Source organism: Mustelus asterias, chromosome 23 (genome assembly GCF_964213995.1).
Source record: "Mustelus asterias chromosome 23, sMusAst1.hap1.1, whole genome shotgun sequence".
NCBI classification, from domain to species: domain Eukaryota; kingdom Metazoa; phylum Chordata; class Chondrichthyes; order Carcharhiniformes; family Triakidae; genus Mustelus; species Mustelus asterias.
The window spans coordinates 20,730,783-20,752,087 of record NC_135823.1 but is presented as its reverse complement, the minus strand read 5'-3'; the positions used below and the strand labels follow the sequence as shown (position 1 = coordinate 20,752,087).

At 44.4% G+C, this 21,305-nt stretch overlaps 1 protein-coding gene across 1 annotated transcript; it reads right to left on the bottom strand.

Annotated features, from left to right (window-relative positions):
* Positions 1 to 6,788: 6,788 nt before the first annotated feature.
* LOC144510356 (NADPH oxidase organizer 1-like) lies at positions 6,789 to 13,219 on the bottom strand. The gene is made up of 8 exons (XM_078239793.1): positions 13,112 to 13,219; positions 12,902 to 12,982; positions 12,728 to 12,803; positions 11,668 to 11,848; positions 11,288 to 11,487; positions 10,344 to 10,454; positions 8,754 to 8,871; positions 6,789 to 7,977 (listed from the first exon to the last, which is right to left on the bottom strand). Exons 1-8 carry the CDS (start codon positions 13,172 to 13,174, stop codon positions 7,293 to 7,295), a joined length of 1,515 nt encoding a protein of 504 aa, XP_078095919.1. The 5' UTR covers positions 13,175 to 13,219; the 3' UTR covers positions 6,789 to 7,292.
* Positions 13,220 to 21,305: the final 8,086 nt, after the last annotated feature.

Genomic DNA, 21,305 nt, shown 5'->3' with positions numbered 1-21,305 from the left:
CGCTTCCACATCCTTCTTATAGTGAGGTGACCAGAACTGCACACAATATTCCAAATGTGGTCTCACCAAGGTCCTGTACAGTTGCAGCATTACCCCATGGCTCTTAAACTCCAACCCCCTGTTAATAAAAGCTAACACACTATAGGCCTTCTTCACAGCTCTATCCACTTGAGTGGCAACCTTTAGAGATCTGTGGATATGGACCCCAAGATCTCTCTGTTCCTCCACAGTCTTCAGAACCCTACCTTTGACCCTGTAATCCACATTTAAATTAGTCCTACCAAAATGAATCACCTCACATTTATCAGGGTTAAACTCCATTTGCCATTTTTCAACCCAGCTTTGCATCCTATCTATGTCTCTTTGCAGCCTACAACAGCCCTCCACCTCATCCACTACTCCACCAATCTTGGTGTCATCAGCAAATTTACTGATCCACCCTTCAGCCCCTTCCTCTAAGTCATTAATAAAACTCACAAAGAGCAGAGGACCAAGCACTGATCCCTGCGGCACTCCGCTAGCAACCTGCCTCCAATCTGAAAATTTTCCATCCACCACCACCCTCTGTCTTCGATCAGACAGCCAGTTACCTATCCAATCGGCCAACCTTCCCTCTAACCCACACCTCCTCACTTTCATCATAAGCCGACCATGGGGGACCTTATCAAACGCCTTACTAAAATCCATGTATATGACATCAACTGCCCTACCTTCATCAACACACTTAGTTACCTCCTCAAAAAATTCTATCAAATTTGTGAGGCACGACTTGCCCTTCACGAATCCGTGCTGACTATCCCGGATTAATCCGCATCTTTCTAAATGGTCGTAAATCCCATCTCTAAGGACCTTTTCCATCAATTTACCAACCACCGAAGTAAGACTAACCGGTCTATAATTACCAGGGTCATTTCTATTCCCTTTCTTAAACAGAGGAACAACATTCGCCATTCTCCAGTCCTCTGGCACCATCCCCGTGGACAGCGAGGACCCAAAGATCAAAGCCAAAGGCTCTGCAATCTCATCCCTTGCCTCCCAAAGAATCCTAGGATACATATCATTAGGCCCAGGGGACTTATCGACTTTCAGTTTATTCAAAACTGCCAGGACATCCTCCCTCCAAACATCTATTTCCTCCAGCCTATTAGCCTGTAACACCTTCTCTTCCTCAAAAACATGGCCCCTCTCCTTGGTGAACACTGAAGAAAAGTATTCATTCATCACCTCGCCTATCTTTACTGACTCCATACACAAGTTCCCACTACTGTCCTTGACCGGCCCTAACCTCACCCTGGTCATTCTTTTATTCCTCACATAAGAGTAAAAAGCCTTGGGGTTTTCCTTGATCCGACCCGCCAAGGACTTCTCGTGTCCCCTCCTAGCTCTCCTAAGCCCCTTTTTCAGCTCATTCCTTGCTAACTTGTAACCCTCAATCGAGCCATCTGAACCTTGTTTCCTCATCCCTACATAAGCTTCCCTCTTCCTTTTCACAAGACATTCCACCTCTTTCGTGAACCATGGTTCCCTCACTCGGCCATTTCCTCCCTGCCTGACAGGGACATACCTATCAAGGACATCCAGTATTTGTTCCTTGAAAAAGTTCCACTTTTCATTAGTTCCTTTCTCTGACAGTTTCTGTTCCCAACTTATGCCCCCTAATTCTTGCCTAATCGCATCATAATTACCTCTCCCCCAATTGTAAACCTTGCCCTGCCGTACGGCCCTATCCCTCTCCATTGCAATAACAAAAGACACCGAATTGTGGTCACTATCTCCAAAGTGCTCTCCCACAACCAAATCTAACACTTGGCCCGGTTCATTTCCCAGTACCAAATCCAATGTGGCCTCACCTCTTGTCGGCCTATCCACATATTGTGTCAGGAAACCCTCCTGCACACACTGCACAAAAACTGCCCCATCTGAACTATTTGACCTACAAAGGTTCCAATCAATATTTGGAAAGTTAAAGTCCCCCATGACAACTACCCTGTGACCCCCACACATATCCATAATCTGCTTAGCAATTTCTTCCTCCACATCTCTATTACTATTTGGGGGCCTATAGTAAACTCCTAACAACGTGACCGCTCCTTTCCTATTTCTAACCTCAGCCCATATTACCTCAGTGTGCAGATCCCCCTCGAAGTGCCTTTCCGCAGCCGTTAAACTATCTTTGATTAACAATGCCACTCCTCCACCTCTTTTACCAGCTTCCCTACACTTAGTGACACATCTATACCCCGGAATGTCCAACAACCATTCCTGTCCTTGTTCTACCCACGTCTCCGTAATGGCCACAACATCGTAGTCCCAAGTACCAATCCACGCCCCAAGTTCATCTACCTTGTTCCGGATGCTCCTTGCATTGAAGTAGACACACTTCAACCCACCTTCCTGTCTACCAGTACCCACCCTTGACCCTGATACCTTCCCCAATACCTCACCACCCTCACTGACTTCTGGACTACAACTCCTTTTCCCACTCCCCTGACAAATTAGTTTAAACCCCCCTGAAGAGCCGTAACAAATTTCCCTCCTAGGATATTGGTGCCCCTCTGGTTCAGGTGCACCCCGTCCTGTTTGTACAGGTCCCACCTTCCCCAGAATGTGTTCCAATTATCCACGTATCTGAAGCCCTCCCTCCTACACCATCCCTGCAACCACATGTTTAACTGCACTCTCTCCCTGTTCCTCAACTCGCTATCACGTGGCACCGGCAACGTACCAGAGATGACCACATGTTTCGTCTTGGCTCTCAGCTTCCAGCCCAGCTCCAGAAATTCCTGCTTTAAATCCCCGTCCCTTCTCTTACCTATGTCATTGGTACCAATGTGTACCACGACTTGTGACTGTTTCCCCTCCCCCCTCAGAATCCGGAAAACACGGTCTGAGACATCACGGACCTTGGCATCCTGTAGGCAACATACCATCCGTGAGTCTCTTTTGCTGCCACAGAACCTCCTATCTATCCCTCTAACTAACGAGTCCCCAATAACTATTGCCCTCCCGCTTTCCCCCTTACCCTCCCGAGCCACAGAGATGGACACAGTGCTGGAGATCCTCTCACTGCGGCTCACCACTGGTATGTCATCCCCCTCAACCGTATCCAAAGCGGAATACTTGTTGCTAAGGGGAACGACCACCGGGGATCCCTGCACGGACTGCTTCCTCCCAGCCCCTCTCACCGTCACCCATCTGTTTTCATTCCGCGGAGTAACTGTATTCCTAAAGCTTCTGTCTATGGCCACCTCTGCGTCCCTAATGATCCGAAGTTCATCCAACTCCAGCTCCAGTTCCCTACCACGGTTTTGGAGGAGCTGCAGATGGGTGCACTTCCCACAGGTGTAATCAGCAGGGACACTGTCGTCGTCCCTCACCTCAAACATAGTGCAAGAGGAACATAGCACTGCCTGCACACCCATCCCCTGATGATTCATGGGGTGATAGAAATCTATTGTAGTTACGAGGGTCGCCAACTCTCCAGGATTGAGCTGGAGTCTCCAGAATTGAAGACCTATCCCCAGGACACTGCAGTGCGCATCCCTGGAGAAAAATCAATGGGAGAGCAAAATATCGATTTTTGTTTTTGTGATTTTTTTTTAACATTTCTCTTGTATCAGATAAAAAAAACTATTGAAAATGGGAGGGCTGGGGGAGGCCATACAGCAGCATCATCTAATTGTGTAATGAGTCTTTGTGCTTCCAATTGCATTGCAAGGCAGTGTGTCACAGGGATGGATGTGTTGGCTGGAGCCTGGGAGTGAGTCATGTGATTAACCTCCAGGAATGTATTTAATTGCAGTTGGCAACTGATGCGCGTTATCACACACGAGGCTTGAGATGCTCAGGAAATAAAGGCTTTTATTTGCTGTAACAACGAAGCTACTAATTATATACACGATCCCAGACTGAGGGGTCCCAGACAGAGCAGAGACCTTTATACCTCTCCCAGGAGGCGGAGCCCGACTGGGATGTACCACAATAACTATAATACAAGGTGTAACAACCCAACCCTAACCCCAACAGCATCAAGTAGAACAACCCATCCCTAACCCCAACAGCAACATATATACATACTTGTAGTACTGGCCAGACCCTGGCTCAGTACTATCTAGTGGGAACCAACGATGGTTCACCACAGCAACCCTAGTTGTAATTCTACCGTGCCATACCTTGGAAGCATCTAGTTACACCTCCTAATGTTAGGTAACGAAAAAGCACTTTTTCCATGATGGAAAATACAGCATGTTCAAATTTTAATGTGACGGCTCATTGATCATTTATAATTTTTGCTTTCGATTTTCTTTCTCAACTGGGCATAGTGTAGTGATCAGCCAGATATAACAGATAGACTTTAGTCACCTTTCTCAATAAGAGTGCTACTACAGAAGCTTCACATGACTTCAAGTGAGCTCTTCTTCCCATTCATAAGCCTTTATCCCATGCCGACTATAATTAAGTGTTGTGCCTGCCGCACAGTCTGTTTCAATCCTTATACGGTGGACAAATAACTACGAGTAGACGTCTTATTAGTACAACCAATATTTATTTAAACCCCCACAATCAATAATCACCCACCCAACCAACGATAAGTTATCTTACAGAAAAATACTAAAGTTCAAGTCCAATATAAGACCTTGACTTAACTTTGCGTGACTGGCAAGTACCCAAGCAGATATTGGCCTTTATCTGTGGGCTGGTCTCGGTCGTCCTCTGTGTAGTCTGGTCCTTTGGTCTGGTCTGGCACTGGTCTTCCTTCCTTCTCAGGTGTGGTGGCTCTCCTCGTGCTGGTCGTCGCTGGCGATGGTCACCGGTGTTGAAGCCCGTTCATGGGGTCAGAGAGAGACAGAGATTACTGGTTGCGCAGCACCCTTTATACCCCCTTGGGTTTCACGCCCCTTTTGGCCATTGCCAATCAATCGATCAGGACTTGATCACCCTGATCGATAAGAGTCCAATCAGGTGCTGCCACACCGATCTCTGGGTGTGTCCCCAACGGCCATGTCTGTAGGTGCTGGAGGCACATAGGTCACATACCTCCCTCCTAAATAAGGGGTCACGGTGCCCTTATGTCTGGTAAACAACCCAATGTGACCAGAAAGTCTCTTTCATCCTGGAGATGAAACAACCCAGTGTGACCATAAAGTCCCTTTCATCCTGGAGATGACCCATATCCTGTTTATGCACTCGTCAGGGTTGCAGCCTGTTTGTCTCTGTCTTTAAACTACAGCCTGACGTTTTAGTTCTTGCCCAATTGTCCCAGAGTGCTTTACAAATCGCCATTTTAGATGGCCCGTTTGGCCACATAAGAAAGCCCACCAATGCCTCTACTTTCTCAGAAGACTAAGGAAACTTAGTATGTCCGCTATGACTCTCATCAACCTTTACAGATGCACCATAGAAAGCATTCTTTCTGGTTGTATCACAGCTTGGTATGGCTTCTGCTCTGCCCAAGACTGCAAGAAACTACAAAGGGTCGTGAACGAAGCTCAGTCCATCACTCAAACCAGCCTCCCACTCATTGACTCTGTCTACACTTCCCACTGCCTCAGAAAAGCAGCCAGCATAATTAAAGACCCCACACACCCTGGACATAATCTCTTCCAGTTTCTTCCATCAGGAAAAAGATACAAAAGTCTGAGGACACATACCAACCGAGTCAAGAGATCCTTCTTCCCTGCTGCCATCAGACTTTTGAATGGACCTACCTTGCATTAAGTTGATCTTTCTCTACACCCTACCTATGACTGTAACACTACATTCTGCACACTCTCCTTTCCTTCTCTATGAATAGTATGTTTTGTCTGTATAGAGCATAAGAAACAATATTTTTCACTGTATACTAATACATGTGACAATAATGAATCAAATCAAAATCAAAATTTATTAACAATGTTTCTTAACATTCATTCATGGGGCATGGTCATTGATTATCCAAGGATACACTCAGCCGTTGGTAGTGGACCTTCTTCTTAGAGGGCATGGCGGCCATTTTGTAATAACTTTGGCAGACCACTTCAGACTGCAATTAAAAATCAACCATGTTGTTGTGGGATTAGACTATGGATAGACCACGAGCACGGCCTTTAATGTGGATCCCCTTATCGGCAGCCAGTGGTATTAACAGATTTAATAAGGAACAGCACAGTGGTTAGCACTGCTGACTCACAGTGCCAGGGACCCGGGTTCGATTCCTGGCTTGGCTCACTGTCTGTGTAGAGTTTGCACATTCTCCCCGTGTCTACATGGGTTTCCTCCGGTTTCCTCCCACAGTCTGAAAGACGTGCTGGTTAGGTGCATTGGCCATGCTAAATTCTCCCTCAGTGTACCCAATAGGCGCTGGAGTGTGGCGACTAGGGGATTTTCACAGTAGAATCATAGAAATCATAGAAACCCTACAGTACAGAAAGAGGCCATTCAGCCCATCGAGTCTGCACCGACCACAATCCCACCCAGGCCCTACCCCCATATCCCTACATATTAAACCGCTAATCCCTCTAATCTACGCATCTCAGGACACTAAGGGGCAATTTTAGTATGGCCAATCAACCTAACCCGCACATCTTTGGACTGTGGGAGGAAACCGGAGCACCCGGAGGAAACCCACGCAGGCACGAGGAGAATGTGCAAACTCCACACAGACAGTGACCCAAGCCGGGAATCGAACCCAGGTCCCTGGTGCTACCGTGCCACTGTAACTTCATTGCAGTGTTAATGTAAACCGACTTGTGATAGTAATAAATACATTTTAAAACTTTAGAACCAATCCAACTACTGGAATCTCTTAAAACAATTATGGTCTTTATTTTTACATCTCATTAAAAACACTTCACAATATTTGTCATGACAGACAAACTTCAAATCACAAATCAGAATGCATTAATTTAAGCAAATAATATTATTAATAAAATGTTCTTTCTTATAGATGCGCTGAAAAATTACTATTCCTCCAGTAAATACATGAAAATACAGAATGTTCAGTCTGAAATTCTAGAAATGTGTAGGGCTCTCAGGAAAGAACTACGGTTCACTTGAAGAATTTAACCTAACACCCTAATAATTGGTGCATTTTGCATCTCTGTAACATTAGTTAAGGATTTAAAATGAATCCCGCCGCATAGAAATTGCATAAAAACATATCTTAAAACGAATATGATTATAGCAATGTTGGTTACCTACATTTTCCTCACATAAAGGTATAAAAACTGCAGCTGCTGCATACCATTTTAAAACTAAATATTGTTTAAGTAAAAACAAAGCTTCCTTTCTAGCTATTATTTCAGCTGAGGGGCCTAAGGTTTTGTCACAGCCATTTTCAAGTCAGACATATGTTGAGATCTCAGAACCATGTTCCTGGTGAAGGTTGTGCACCTCGCCAGTATTTCTTGACGATGTGGCCTTGGCGGTATCTTGGGGATGACATTTTTAACGGTAACGCTCTCACTTGTGGAAGCCACAGGGCTGAGTTTCAGTTCCGTCTTTTCCACTCCAGAATGGTTCAGGTCTTTGAGCTTCCTCTCAGGAGCCACGGTTTGGTTCTTTTCAAACAATCTTGCCACGTTATCACAGCCTTCAAGAATGTGGTAATTATCTGATAAGCTGTTGTCATCAGATAATTGCGAGTTGCCTGAACCAGTACTGCACAAGCTTTCTCGCCTGCTATCTGACTCGTATGAATTGGGAATGCTCAACTCATCCCCAGACAGGCTATTGTCCGTCAAGTTGGTCGAAGACTTTGACGTTTGTTCATATTGTCCAATATTGTCACCAATGTTCTTTGAGGGCAATATATAATTGTTGGCTTGGTTTCTGTGCAGGTTGAACTTGGTGTTACTTGACAGCGAATTTTCAATCTCGGTGATTATATTGGGGGTGGAGGTGGACCTGGCTGGTTTGGTGAGAATCTGTAATTTTGAATGAGGGTTTTTGTATGGCTGGAGATAGAGGGATGGGACAAAGCCAGATTTGCCATTGTACCTATTGGTCAATAAAATGATGTGGGTTAGTCTCCATGTTTCTTTGCAGTTTTCAGAATGCACAATGATGGATTGCATTCCTTGTAAATTTCTTATACTTAAATACAGAATGAATTCTGTTGACATTAAATTCTCTTAAAATTTAAGATCTAAGCCACAATGCAAATCCTTGTTTAGCTAATTTTTGATAACATTATTCTTGAAATAGAAAATAAATAACATTTAATCATAAATAAATTCTGCTGAATTACAAATTGAAATTTAGATTGTTGCTACATTCAGAATTCATTTAAAAACAAATGTTAATTTGGGGCAATTGAAGAACATAACTTCAGGATTTTTAAAAAATTCATTCGTGGGACATGGGCGTCACTGGCTGGCCAGCATTTATTGCCCATCCCTAGTTGCTCTTGGAGGGCAGTTGAGAGTCAACCACATTGCTGTGGCTCTGGAGTCACATGTAGGCCAGACCGGGTAAGGGCGACAGATCGCCTTCCCTAAAGGACATTGGTGAACCAGATGGGTATTTCCCACAATCAACAATGGTTTCATGGTCATCAGTAGATTTTTAATTCCAGATATTTTTTATTGAATTCAGATTCCACCATCTGCCGTGGTGGGATTCGAACCCGGGTCCCCAGAACATTAGCTGAGTTTCAGCATTAATAGTCTAGTGAAAATACCACTAGGCCATCACCTCCCTCAAATATCATACACTATTTATTATTTGAAACTATTGATTCGGGAACAAAGGATTAGAAGTCAAGTGGGACAAACCTGATAAGCCACCATCCACGACTGGAGGTTTTCAACACTTCAACTATGACCCCGACATGCATGGATAGTTCATCTTCATTTTTTGCTTCATAGCTTTTAACAGCATAATATAGACAGCCTAAATGTATAGAGAGAAAAGAAGTCAATTTTAGATAAATATTGATTAAAAATCTACTGCAATATGGGCCTCAGCCACAAATATGAACCAGAAAAGAGTGGGTGATCTTAGTTGGATTTTGCTTAACATGCATTATAAATTTGATAATGTGTTATACGCCTACAAAACACCGCTTCAGCCACAGCTGAGATATTCGCCAAAATTCTACCGCCCCATCCCCATGGAATCGGAGCAAGCGAGGGGCGGACAATGGGAAGACTCCGTTGACCTCGAGCAGGATTTTCCGGTCTCAGGTCGAGCAAGGCCATAACATCCCACCTATTGTGTCCAATTCTGAGCATTAAAAAAAGGATGCAGAGAAAGGTTTATGAAAATGGTTGAAAAGGATGAGAGATTTCTGTTACGTGGATAGACTGGAAAAGCTGGGGCTGTTCTCCTCAGAGAAGAGATCATTAAGAGGGGATTCTATGGAGCTGTCCAAAATCGTGAGGGGCCTGAGCAGGGTAGATAGGGAGAAACCGTTCTGCTTGTCTGAAAGGTTAAGAGCCAAACTATGCTGATTCATGGTGGGTCAAAGGCTACATGTTGGAAAAACTGTTTTTAAGCAGCACGTGGTCAGGATTTGGATTGCACTGCCTGAGACTGGTGGAGGCAATCTCAGATTTGATTTTCCAATGGAAATTGGATAATCATTTGAAGAGAAAATATGCAGGGCTACGGGGAAAGGAGGAGTGTGAATGGCCAAGTCGCTCTTGCCGAGAGCAGGCGCAGAGATAATGGGCTGAGTGGCCTCCTTCTGTGCTATAGCATTTTATAATGAGGTGAAACTGAGAAGAAAATACTTTCAGATTTGGAAGTGAAAGACTTTTTACGAGAGAGTGTGACTGGCATAGTGTTCCTCAGAAAATGAACACGGTTGGAATTGAAGAGTTTGAAAATACTTTTTAAAAATTTATTCATGGGACATGGGCATCGCTGGCTGGGCCAGCATTTATTGCCCATCCTTAGTTGCCCGAGGGCAGTTGAGAGTCAACCACATTGCTGTGGCTCTGGAGTCACATGTAGGCCAGACCAGGTAAGGACAGCAGATATCCTTCTCTAAAGGGCATTAGTGAATCAGATGGGTTTTTCCGACAACCGACAATGGTTTCATGGCCAACAGTAGATTCTTAATTCCAGAGTTTTTTTATTGAATTCAAATTCCACCATCTGCCATGGTGGGATTCGAACCCAGGTCCCTAGAACATTAACTGAGTTTCTGGATTAATGGTCCAGCGGTAATACCACTAGGCCATCACCTTCCCTACACATGGTGTTCATGCAGGCTTTCACTAACAATCTTTAACTGTGTCAGACCAGAACAATGCAGTGAGTGTTCATGCTATTAAAATTTATAAAACGCAGTGTGTATGGAACATTGCAATTTTAATATAAAATATAAAACTGGTACTTCGCTGGACTCCTTAACTTACCATCTGTTTCAATAATTGACATTGTTGATGGGACACAGTCCAGACATTTTTTGAGATAGGGAGCTGGAAACCAAGCTAACTGCTTCTCTTCATTTTCCACAAGCCACCAACCTAAACCGTGACAGGGATCAGAACCATTAAGATATACACGCCCACATCAAACATACATTCATGTTTATCCTATTATCTGCGATAAAAAAATCAATTTTACAATGTTCTGTTGGTTTACATCAACGTTTTGTAAATGGACGAGATAATATGGACGGTACTATTTTATTATTGTGAGACTATTTTTTATGTATTTGAAGAGCTGTATTGTCCCAGCTTGTTAAAATCAGTTAGGGTTTATGTGGTAATTTGAACAGTAAGAAGTCACACAACACTAGGTTAAAGTCCAACAGGTTTATTTGCAATCACGAGCTTTCGGAGCGCTGCTCCTTCATCAAATGAGTGGAAGTTAGTTCACAAACACGGCATATATCACCCGATGAAGGAGCAGCGCTCTGAAAGCTCGTGATTCCAAATAAACCTGTTGGACTTTAACCTGGTGTTGTGTGACTTCTTACTGTGCTTACCCCAGTCCAACTCCGGCATCTCCACAATCATGGTAACTTGAAGCCCTCGATTTAATTAAACAAGTGATGTGCGAGGTCACATTTCACTAGTTTGCTCTCTCTATCCTACCGTAAACATACAGGATCAAATCTCTGTCGGTGTACATGTAGAGAGAATGGTCTTTTTTAAATGCATTGTTGGAAAATTGAGATGTTTCACAGAAACCAGATTTTAAAAATCACATTTTTCAGTTCAATAATTGACCATCCCTCGTCCAAGCTCACAATTTGGAAATCAGAGCCTCTTCCAATAGATTTACTGTGTCTTCATGCATTTCATTCAAAGTAGAGAAAAGTAGAGAGTGGACGGCCCCCCCAAAAAAAAATTACCTGATGAGTTCTTTGCTATAACGTCGACAGTCTCATTCTCCAACACCTTAAAGGGCTTGTTCTTGGTATCTTTTGTGTCATAAGACGCTATGGACTTGTAACTCTCCGCAGCAACGGGTTGTGTGATGGACTGGGCAGACGATTTGCCTGAACGTCTCAGAGTCTTTCTCCTCTCAACTGCAGATGGCATGACGATGACACTAGAGCAAAAGAGGAGAGAAAGCGTGCGGATTTGAACAAGACTGGACCACTCATAGGAAGTTAAAGCTTTGATATGACCATTGCTGATCAACCAGAGGGGAATTTAACTTTGCAGTGACTTGACTCCCAGTAAACCGTTTGGTAAAGTTAAATTGGCCTCACTGCTGCCTTGCGCTCACCTGTCTGAGGAGAAGGAAGGTGCCAGGTCCTGGCTGGTGGCCAGGAAGAACTGAATGACATCTTGGTCCTTGGAGATCTTAGTACAGCATGTCATTAAACGGTCACAGTATTCCTGCAGCATTCCTATCCTCAAAACTGATTTACTGACACGGGCATGCCTTCTTTCCCTTCTGGAGATGTCTACAAGATAAATAGAATGAGAATATGTCACATCCTGAATTTTAAAGCTTTTTCTTTGATAGTCAATGTACTTTCGTAGTGATTAATTAAAGACATGGTTAAAAATTCATTTTTACAAGTGTAGAATATTACGCTGAAGTTTTTAAAATTTCAAATTTATAACACAAATTTGCAAAATTTCAAACTTGTAACACAAAGTTGTAAAATTTCAAACTTGTAACACAAATTTGTAAAATTTCAAACTTGTAACACTAGAGTTTGCAAAATTTCAAGTTTATAACACTAGAGTTTGTAAAATTTCAAATTTAGAACACTAGAGTTTATAAACTTTCAAATTTATAACACTGGAGTTTGTAGCATTTCAAAATTTCAAATTTATAACACTAGAGTTCGTAAAATTTCAAATTTATAACACTAGAGTTTATAAACTTTCAAATTTATAACACTGGAGTTTGTAGCATTTCAAAATTTCAAATTTATAACACTAGAGTTCGTAAAATTTCAAATTTATAACACTAGAGTTTATAAACTTTCAAATTTATAACACTGGAGTTTGTAGCATTTCAAAATTTCAAATTTATAACACTAGAGTTCGTAAAATTTCAAATTTATAACACTAGAGTTTATAAACTTTCAAATTTATAACACTGGAGTTTGTAGCATTTCAAAATTTCAAATTTATAACACTAGAGTTCGTAAAATTTCAAATTTATAACACTGGAGATTGTAAAATATTCTTGTCAATAGTGATCAATTTTTCGGCTTGTGTAACTAGAATTCCAGGTAATCTCGCCTTCCAGGAAGATGTTAATCTATTATTTGCAGTGTTCAGATTAATCAATGGATTTTTTAAAAAATAAATGATTCTGTTAATCTTACCTTGGAACTTGGGTAGACTTCGATCAGACTTTTTAATGCGCCCAGCCTCAAGAGGGTACTTCTTCACAACAGATTTCTGTGATTGAAACAGCAATGATTTAACACACACACACTTGACACAATGAAAGTCGTGGGTGTCAGTGAAAAGTTATCAAAAGATAAAAATCGACTTACGTGCAGTTTCTTGAACTCTGTAAATTTCCTGTAGACGATAATATCATTCTGATCCGACCACAGGACTGATGCGAGGTAGGTCTGTCATTAAAGGGAAATATTGGTGAGTGGATCAGGGAGAAACAAACAGGTGAAATGTCCAAACAGAATTTAAGAAGTGTACTTGATGCTTGAGTATGGGTTTTGTAAAACAACTTTAACAAAGCTCACCTTTTCCTTCTTATTTTGCATTAATCCAATAATTCGGACCTGCAGCGGGAATCTCTTGTTCATCTTGTTGGTCTGTTGGGTGAGGTTTGCTCCAATCTCCTCACTGTGCCTTTGTGAGTTAGTGTGTGAGTTTCAGTGAAGTCGACCTCCCTCTTTTATAGCAAGTCCTGCTGATGACTCAGACTGTAATCTAGCACCGCCCCTGAGGCAGCCACATGCCAGAGGCTCATTGCTTCAGTTCTTGAACTGCCAAAGAATTTCCAGAAACCATGCAATCTTTTTCATCATTCACTTGCCCCTCCGCCGCCCCCAAGCCTGCTCAGAATGTGACCAGCACCTCTCCGGGGTGGAGAGAGTTTTTATTTTTTTTAATGATTTTATTTTTTTATTTGTAATCAAGTCCAAAGATGTGCAGGTTAGATTGATTGGCCATGCTAAATTGCCCCTTAGTGTCAGGGGGACTAACAGGGTAAATATGTGGGGTTGCGGGGATAGAGCCTGGGTGGAATTGTTGTCGATGTGGACTCGCTGGGCTGAATGGCCTCTTCCTGCACTGGAGGGATTTTATGATTCTATGAAGTAGGTTTACATGAAGTTACTGTGAAAATCCCCGAGTCGCCACACTCCGGCGCCTGTTCGGGTACACTGAGACAGAATTGAGCATGGTCAATGAACCTAACCAGCACGTCTTTTGGACTGTGGGAGGAAACCGGAGCACCCGGAGGAAACCCACACAGACACGGCGAGATGGTGTGAATTCCGCACAGACAGTGACCCAAGCCGGGAATCGAACCCGGGTCCCTGGCGCTGTGAGGCAGCAGTGCTAACCACTGTGCCACTGTGGAAGGAGAGCATTTGACCCATCAATCTTTACCAGCTCACTGTAGAGCAGACTCGCTACACCTCCCCCTTGTAGCCATGCAAATTAGTTTTCCTTAAGTCCCCATCCTTTAGAAATCATTTAATTTGGTTTCAAAAGAGAAAACGCTGGAAAATCTCAGCAGGTCTGGCAGCATCTGTAAGGAGAGAAAAGGGCTGACATTTCAAGTCCAGACGACCCTTTGTCAAAGCTTTGTCAAAGCAAACCCCAAGCTGGTTCACTTTGATCCGCTGGAAATTTTCAAGATTTTCACTCAGTCTATCCTCCTTTATTGCTGGCTAACTGGTCTATAATCTCCTGATTTCCCCCCTGTCACCTTCCTTAAGTAGCAGAACGACACGGTGATTTTTCAGTTGAAAGGAATAATGCCTGAATGAGAAAACTGTGCAGTGTTCTCACCCACTTCCTTTCAAACCCCAGGCTGGATTATTCAATGAGGTAGGGTGGGAAGAGACTTAAGTGGAGCATGAACCAGTATAGGCTCTGTTGGGCCAAATGGCCCGTTTCCATGCTGTGAATACTATGTATTTCCACCTGCTTTGTTTGGATTGTAAGGGAGTGGCACTTGTGCACTCGCTATCCACATTTTTATTAATTCGGCCCACTCACCCAAGGTAGCGGGGGGCTGTTGAAATAAGCAATCAAGGAGGGAGCACCCCATCTGCAATTTTCAGGTGCAAAAGGACGCAGCAAATCTCTTAAAGAAAGTGCTGAAGGGCACTCAAGAAATGTCTCTAGAAAATGCTCATTCTCCCTTGGTGTGCCCAGGAGAAAGAAAGACTTGGGTTGACGTAGAACCTTTCACAACCACTAGATGTCTCAGAGAGCACGACAACCAATGGAGTCGTTTTGAAGTGTAAAATAATCACTGTGATGTTGGAAGCACAGCAGCTAACCTACACACCACTCCCACAAACAGAAATGTGATGATGGCCAGATAACATTTAGTCTGTCTTGTTGATTGAGGAATAGATATTGGTCGGGGCTCCGGGGATAACTCTCCAACTCTTCCCCAAAGCAATGGCATGGGATCTTACACCTTCACCAAAACAGGGCCTCAATTTGAGTGCCTCATCTTAAAATCAGCACCTCCAACAGTGCAGCACCCTTAATATCGCACTTGTTTTTTTGTTTTTTGCCCTCATGTTCTGAAGTTGGACTTGGAAACCCAGAACAATCCGGCTGTGCTCCTGACGGCTAACACCACCAGTAGGGGCAAGATGGTGATGCCAGCGAAGGCCCGGCCTACAGGGAGTCAGGTGTTCCCCCACTCCCGGTGACCTGCAGTGGGGCACATGTTGAGTTCCGCAGCCCACTGCGGAGATGCTAATGGCGCATGGGCCAACACCAATATATAGACAGCCAGTCTTCCTGGCTGTTGTTGGTGGACATCATCCATGTGATCTCCTGAGAGAATGTCACTGATCTTCAAAGTTAATCGAGCACTGATCCAACATAATTGGGAGAAAATAGTTTCTCCTCATCTTGAGTCTTATTTTAAACTTGGGCCTTCTAGATTTATGCTTGTAATTTAACACAACAGGCCCTGCACCTACACAAGCCAAACCTCTTTCACTTTGAAGAGGAATATCCAGAAGGAAACTACAGTTTAGACCAGTATTCTTATTTCCCTGCTAACTGGTGTTCCATTTTAAAGTATACAAGACCAGCTCGAACCAGTATTCTTATTTCCCTGTTAACTGGTGTTCCATCTTAAAGTATACAAGACCAGCTCGAACCAGTATTCTTATTTCCCTGTTAACTGGTGTTCCATCTTAAAGTATACAAGACCAGTTCATATGACTATTCTTATTTCCCCGTTTTCTCTTTCTACGGAATTATTTTCTCCTTCTAGGTAGGGCAACATGATGGCACAGTGGTTAGCGCTGCTGCCTCACAGCCTCAAGGACCCGGGCTGGGTCCTTGTCTGTGTCTGTGTGGAATTTGCACCTTCTCCCTGTGTCTGCATGGGTTTCCTCCAGGTGCTCTGGTTTCCTCCCGCATTCCAAAGATGTGTAGATTAGGTGGATTGGCCATGCTAAATTGCTCCTTAGTGTCCAAAGATGTGCAGGTTAGGTGGATTGGCCATGCTAAATTGCCCCTTAGTGTCCAAAGATGTGCAGGTTAGATGGATTATCCATGGTAAATGTGTGAGGTTATGGGGATGGGGGAAAGGGCCTGGGTAAGGTAGTCTGTCAGGGAGAGTCAGTGCAGGTCAAAGGGCCGAATGGCCTCCTACACTGTAGGAATTCTATGATTCTATTCTTTTCTCCAAAGAAAATAATTTCAGCTATAAATGTGTTTTTTCATAGCTTTACCTCTAAGACCCTAACTCTGCAGTGATTGTTGTTCTCTGAGAACTCATCAAAGTCTTTGTACAGGTGGATATCCAAATTGCCCAAATCTAGGCTCACCAGTAATTAAAGTCATTCCTTTCTATGTACAACAGCTTCCCTTTGACTGCCGACCTCCCAGTGAATGGTCAATCGTATATTTTGCATCCATATTATTTTCCTTTGCTAATGGACACTTTGTGTACATGTTTGGCGTTACGATTCCAATATGTCTGCAATACTCATGAGTCATAAGGAACCATCTGACTTTCCTTTGTCCATCTATGTAGTTTCCCTGGATCTTCCCATCCATATGTTTGTCACCTGGCCACGTGATTTCCTGCTGCAGTCACTTTGGAAAAATTACAAGTGCTCCTTCAAATGGCACATGGTGGCACAGTGGTTGGCACTGCTGCCTGACAGCACCAGGGACCCGGGTTCAATTCTGGCCTTGGGTCACTGTCTGTGCGGAGTTTGCACGTTCTCCCCGTATCTGCGTGGGTTTCCTCCGGGTGCTCCAGTTTCCTCCCACAGTGCAAAGACGTGTGGGTTAGGTGGATTGGCCATGTTAAATTGCCCCTTGGTGTCAGGGGGATTAGCAGGGTAAATATTTGGGGTTGCAAGGATAAGGCCTGGGTGGGATTGTTGCTGGTGCGGACTCGATGGGCTGAGTGGCCTCCTTCTGCATTGTGGGGATTCCATGATTCTATGAAATCATTGGTAGGCACAGGTGCCCCCTCCAAAAAAAGACCCAAGCACTGTTAAAAGAGAGAGTTTTCCTCCTTTGTTGTTTGTTTCTGCTTGTAGTTGGCAAGCATATTTTCAATTAATTCATCACTGCATAACTCTCTGCCCTTGTCTTTCATGTGGAATTTGATCACTTGCCTTTTCAGGATCATCGGCAGGTTTTGTTAGCACCACCTCAAAGAATTGCAGCGGATTGCTGACCTAATACTTTTCTGCCAACACTTCTTGTGCACCTATCTGTGCATTCTTCAGATCAGGTTCAGCAGCACTCAGCTGATCCCCAGCATTTTTCCTGGTCGACGCCTCACCTATTCTATAACGAGAATATTTACAATTCTCTCTCTGATCCACACTCTAACTATGTCACATACTTCCTCTTTCCTGTATAATTTCCTCCCTGTATGAATCACTTTAACTCTCTGAGAGTTATTTTAGTGTGGGGCAATGATGCGAAATCTGAATGACCAAATCAGTAAGAAGTTTAACAACACCAGGTTAAAGTCCAACAGGTTTATTTGGTAGCAAAAGCCACACAAGCTTTCGGAGCTCCAAGCCCCTTCTTCAGGTGAGTGGGAATTCTGTTCACAAACAGAGCTTATAAAGACACAAACTCAATTTACATGAATAATGGTTGGAATGCGAATACTTACAACTAATCAAGTCTTTAAGAAACAAAACAACGTGAGTGGAGAGAGCATCAAGACAGGCTAAAAAGATGTGTATTGTCTCCAGACAAGACAGCCAGTGAAACTCTGTGGGGGTTACAAATAGTGTGACATGAACCCAATATCCCGGTTGAGGCCGTCCTCGTGATCGCGTTCTCCAAGGCGGCCTTCGCGACACACGACGGCGCAGAGTCGCTGAGCAGAAACTGATAGCTAAGTTCCGCACACACGAGGTTGGGGTTGATTGGTTAGGTGGATTGGCCATGCTAAATTGCCCCTTAGTGTCCAAAGATGTGCAGGTTAGATGGATTATCCATGGTAAATGTGTGAGGTTATGGGGATGTAAGACTACCTTACCCAGGCCCTTTCCCCCATCCCCATAACCTCACACATTTACCATGGATAATCCATCTAACCTGCACATCTTTGGACACTAAGGGGCAATTTAGCATGGCCAATCCACCTAACACACACAAAAGCTTGGGGAACAAAACAGGAGGTCAGTAAATACTGAGGCTGGGGTCGAGCTGGGGGCCAGGGCAAGGCTAGCTAAGAAGAGGAGCACTCTGGAGGAGGAGGACCTGACTGGGCCTGGAGGTCTGGAGTGCATCTGCTTCAATGCGAGGAGTGTAACGGGTAAAACAGACGAACTTAGGGCCTTAATGCTTGTGCGGAATTTGGATGTGGTTGCGGTGACGGAAACTTGGTTAAAAGAAGGACAGGACTGGCAGCTGAATATTCCGGGGTATCAGTGTTTTAGGCAAGACAGAGGAGGGGCTAAAAAAGGTGGGGGAGTAGCGATATTAGTTAAGGAGCATATTACCGCGGTGCAGAGGGTAGACAACTTAGAGGGGTCATGTACTGAGTCGCTGTGGGTGGAACTCAGAAACAGGAAGGGTGCAGTCACTATGCTGGGGGTGTACTACAGACCACCCAACAGCCCACGGGAAGTGGAGGAAAGGATATGTCAGGAGATTCTGGATAGGTGCAGAAAACATAGGGTTGTTGTAGTGGGGGACTTTAATTTCCCTGGCACAGACTGGAAAGTGCTTAGAGCTGGGGGACCGGACGGGGAGGAATTTGTAAAATGCGTACTGGAAGGTTCTTTGGAACAGTATGTAGATAGCCCGACTAGAGAGGGGGCTATACTGGACCTAGTTCTGGGAAATGAGCCCGGTCAGGTCGTCAAAGTTTCGGTAGGGGAACATGTAGCAAATAGTGACCACAACTCTGTTAACTTTAGGATAGTAATGGACAAGGATGAGTGCTGTCCTACGGGCAGGGTGCTAAATTGGGGGAAGGCTGACTATAGCCGGATTAGGCAGGAATTGGTGGATGTTGATTGGGAGAGGATGTTCGAGGGTAAGTCCACGTCTGGCATGTGGGAGTCTTTTAAGGAACTATTGATAAGGCTGCAGGATAGGCATGTGCCTGTAAAAAGGAAAGATAGGAAAGATAGGATTCGAGAGCCGTGGATAACCAGGGAAATTGAGGATCTGATTAAAATGAAAAGGGAGGCGTACGTTAAGTCCAGGCAACTGAAAACAGATGGAGCTCTGGAGGAATACAGAGAGAGTAGGAAAGATCTCAAACGGGGAGTTAGAAGGGCAAAAAGAGGGCACGAGATGTTCTTGACAGGCAGGATTAAGGAGAATCCTAAGGCATTCTATTCATACGTTAGGAACAAAAGAGTTGTCAGGGAGAAAATCGGACCTCTCCGGGACAAAGGAGGGGAATTATGCTTAGAACCCAAGGGAATAGGGGAGATCCTAAATGAATACTTTGCATCGGTATTCACGAAGGAGAGGGGCGTGTTAACCGGGAGTGTCTCGGAGGGAGGTGTTGACCCGTTAGAGAAAATCTCCATTACGAGAGAGGAAGTGTTAGGTTTTTTAGGGAACATTAAAACTGACAAAGCCCCAGGGCCTGATGGCATCTATCCTCGACTGCTCAGGGAGACGAGAGAGGAAATTGCTGGGCCTCTGACGGAAATCTTTGTCGCTTCTTTGGACACGGGTGAGGTCCCTGAGGATTGGAGGATAGCGAATGTGGTCCCGTTGTTTAAGAAGGGTAGCAGGGATAACCCAGGAAATTATAGGCCGGTGAGCTTGACGTCCGTGGTAGGGAAGTTGTTGGAGAGGATTCTTAGAGACAGGATGTATGTGCATTTAGAACGGAACAATCTCATTAGTGACAGACAGCATGGTTTTGTAAGAGGGAGGTCGTGCCTTACAAATTTGGTGGAGTTTTTTGAGGAAGTGACAAAAACGGTTGATGAAGGAAGGGCCGTGGATGTCGTCTATATGGATTTCAGTAAGGCATTTGACAAAGTCCCACATGGCAGGTTGGTTAAGAAGGTTAAGGCTCATGGGATACAAGGAGAAGTGGCTCGATGGGTGGAGAACTGGCTTGGCCATAGGAGACAGAGGGTAGTGGTCGAAGGGTCTTTTACCGGCTGGAGGTCTGTGACCAGTGGTGTTCCGCAGGGCTCTGTACTGGGACCTCTGCTATTTGTGATATATATAAATGATTTGGAAGAAGGTGTAACTGGTGTAATCAGCAAGTTTGCGGATGACACAAAGATGGCTGGAATTGCGGATAGCGAAGAGCATTGTCGGGCAATACAGCAGGATATAGATAGGCTGGAAAATTGGGCGGAGAGGTGGCAGATGGAATTTAATCCGGATAAATGCGAAGTGATGCATTTTGGAAGAAATAATGTAGGGAGGAGTTATGCAATAAATGGCAGAGTCATCAGGAGTATAGAAACACAGAGGGACCTAGGTGTGCAAGTCCACAAATCCTTGAAGGTGGCAACACAGGTGGAGAAGGTGGTGAAGAAGGCATATGGTATGCTTGCCTTTATAGGACGGGGTATAGAGTATAAAAGCTGGAGTCTGATGATGCAGCTGTATAGAACGCTGGTTAGGCCGCATTTGGAGTACTGCGTCCAGTTCTGGTCGCCGCACTACCAGAAGGACGTGGAGGCATTGGAGAGAGTGCAGAGAAGGTTTACCAGGATGTTGCCTGGTATGGAGGGTCTTAGCTATGAGGAGAGATTGGGTAGACTGGGGTTGTTCTCCTTGGAAAGACGGAGAATGAGGGGAGATCTAATAGAGGTATACAAGATTATGAAGGGTATAGATAGGGTGAACAGTGGGAAGCTTTTTCCCAGGTCGGAGGTGACGATCACGAGGGGTCACGGGCTCAAGCTGAGAGGGGCGAAGTATAACTCAGACATCAGAGGGACATTTTTTACACAGAGGGTGGTGGGGGCCTGGAATGCGCTGCCAAGTAGGGTGGTGGAGGCAGGCACGCTGACATAGTTTAAGACTTACCTGGATAGTCACATGAGCAGCCTGGGAATGGAGGGATACAAACGATTGGTCTAGTTGGACCAAGGAGCGGCACAGGCTTGGAGGGCCGAAGGGCCTGTTTCCTGTGCTGTACTGTTCTTTGTTCTTTGTTCTTTGTGGCTTGTGCTACCAAATAAACCTGTTTGACTTTAACCTGGTGTTGTGAGATTTCTTACTGTGCTTACCCCAGTCCAACGCCGGCATCTCCACATC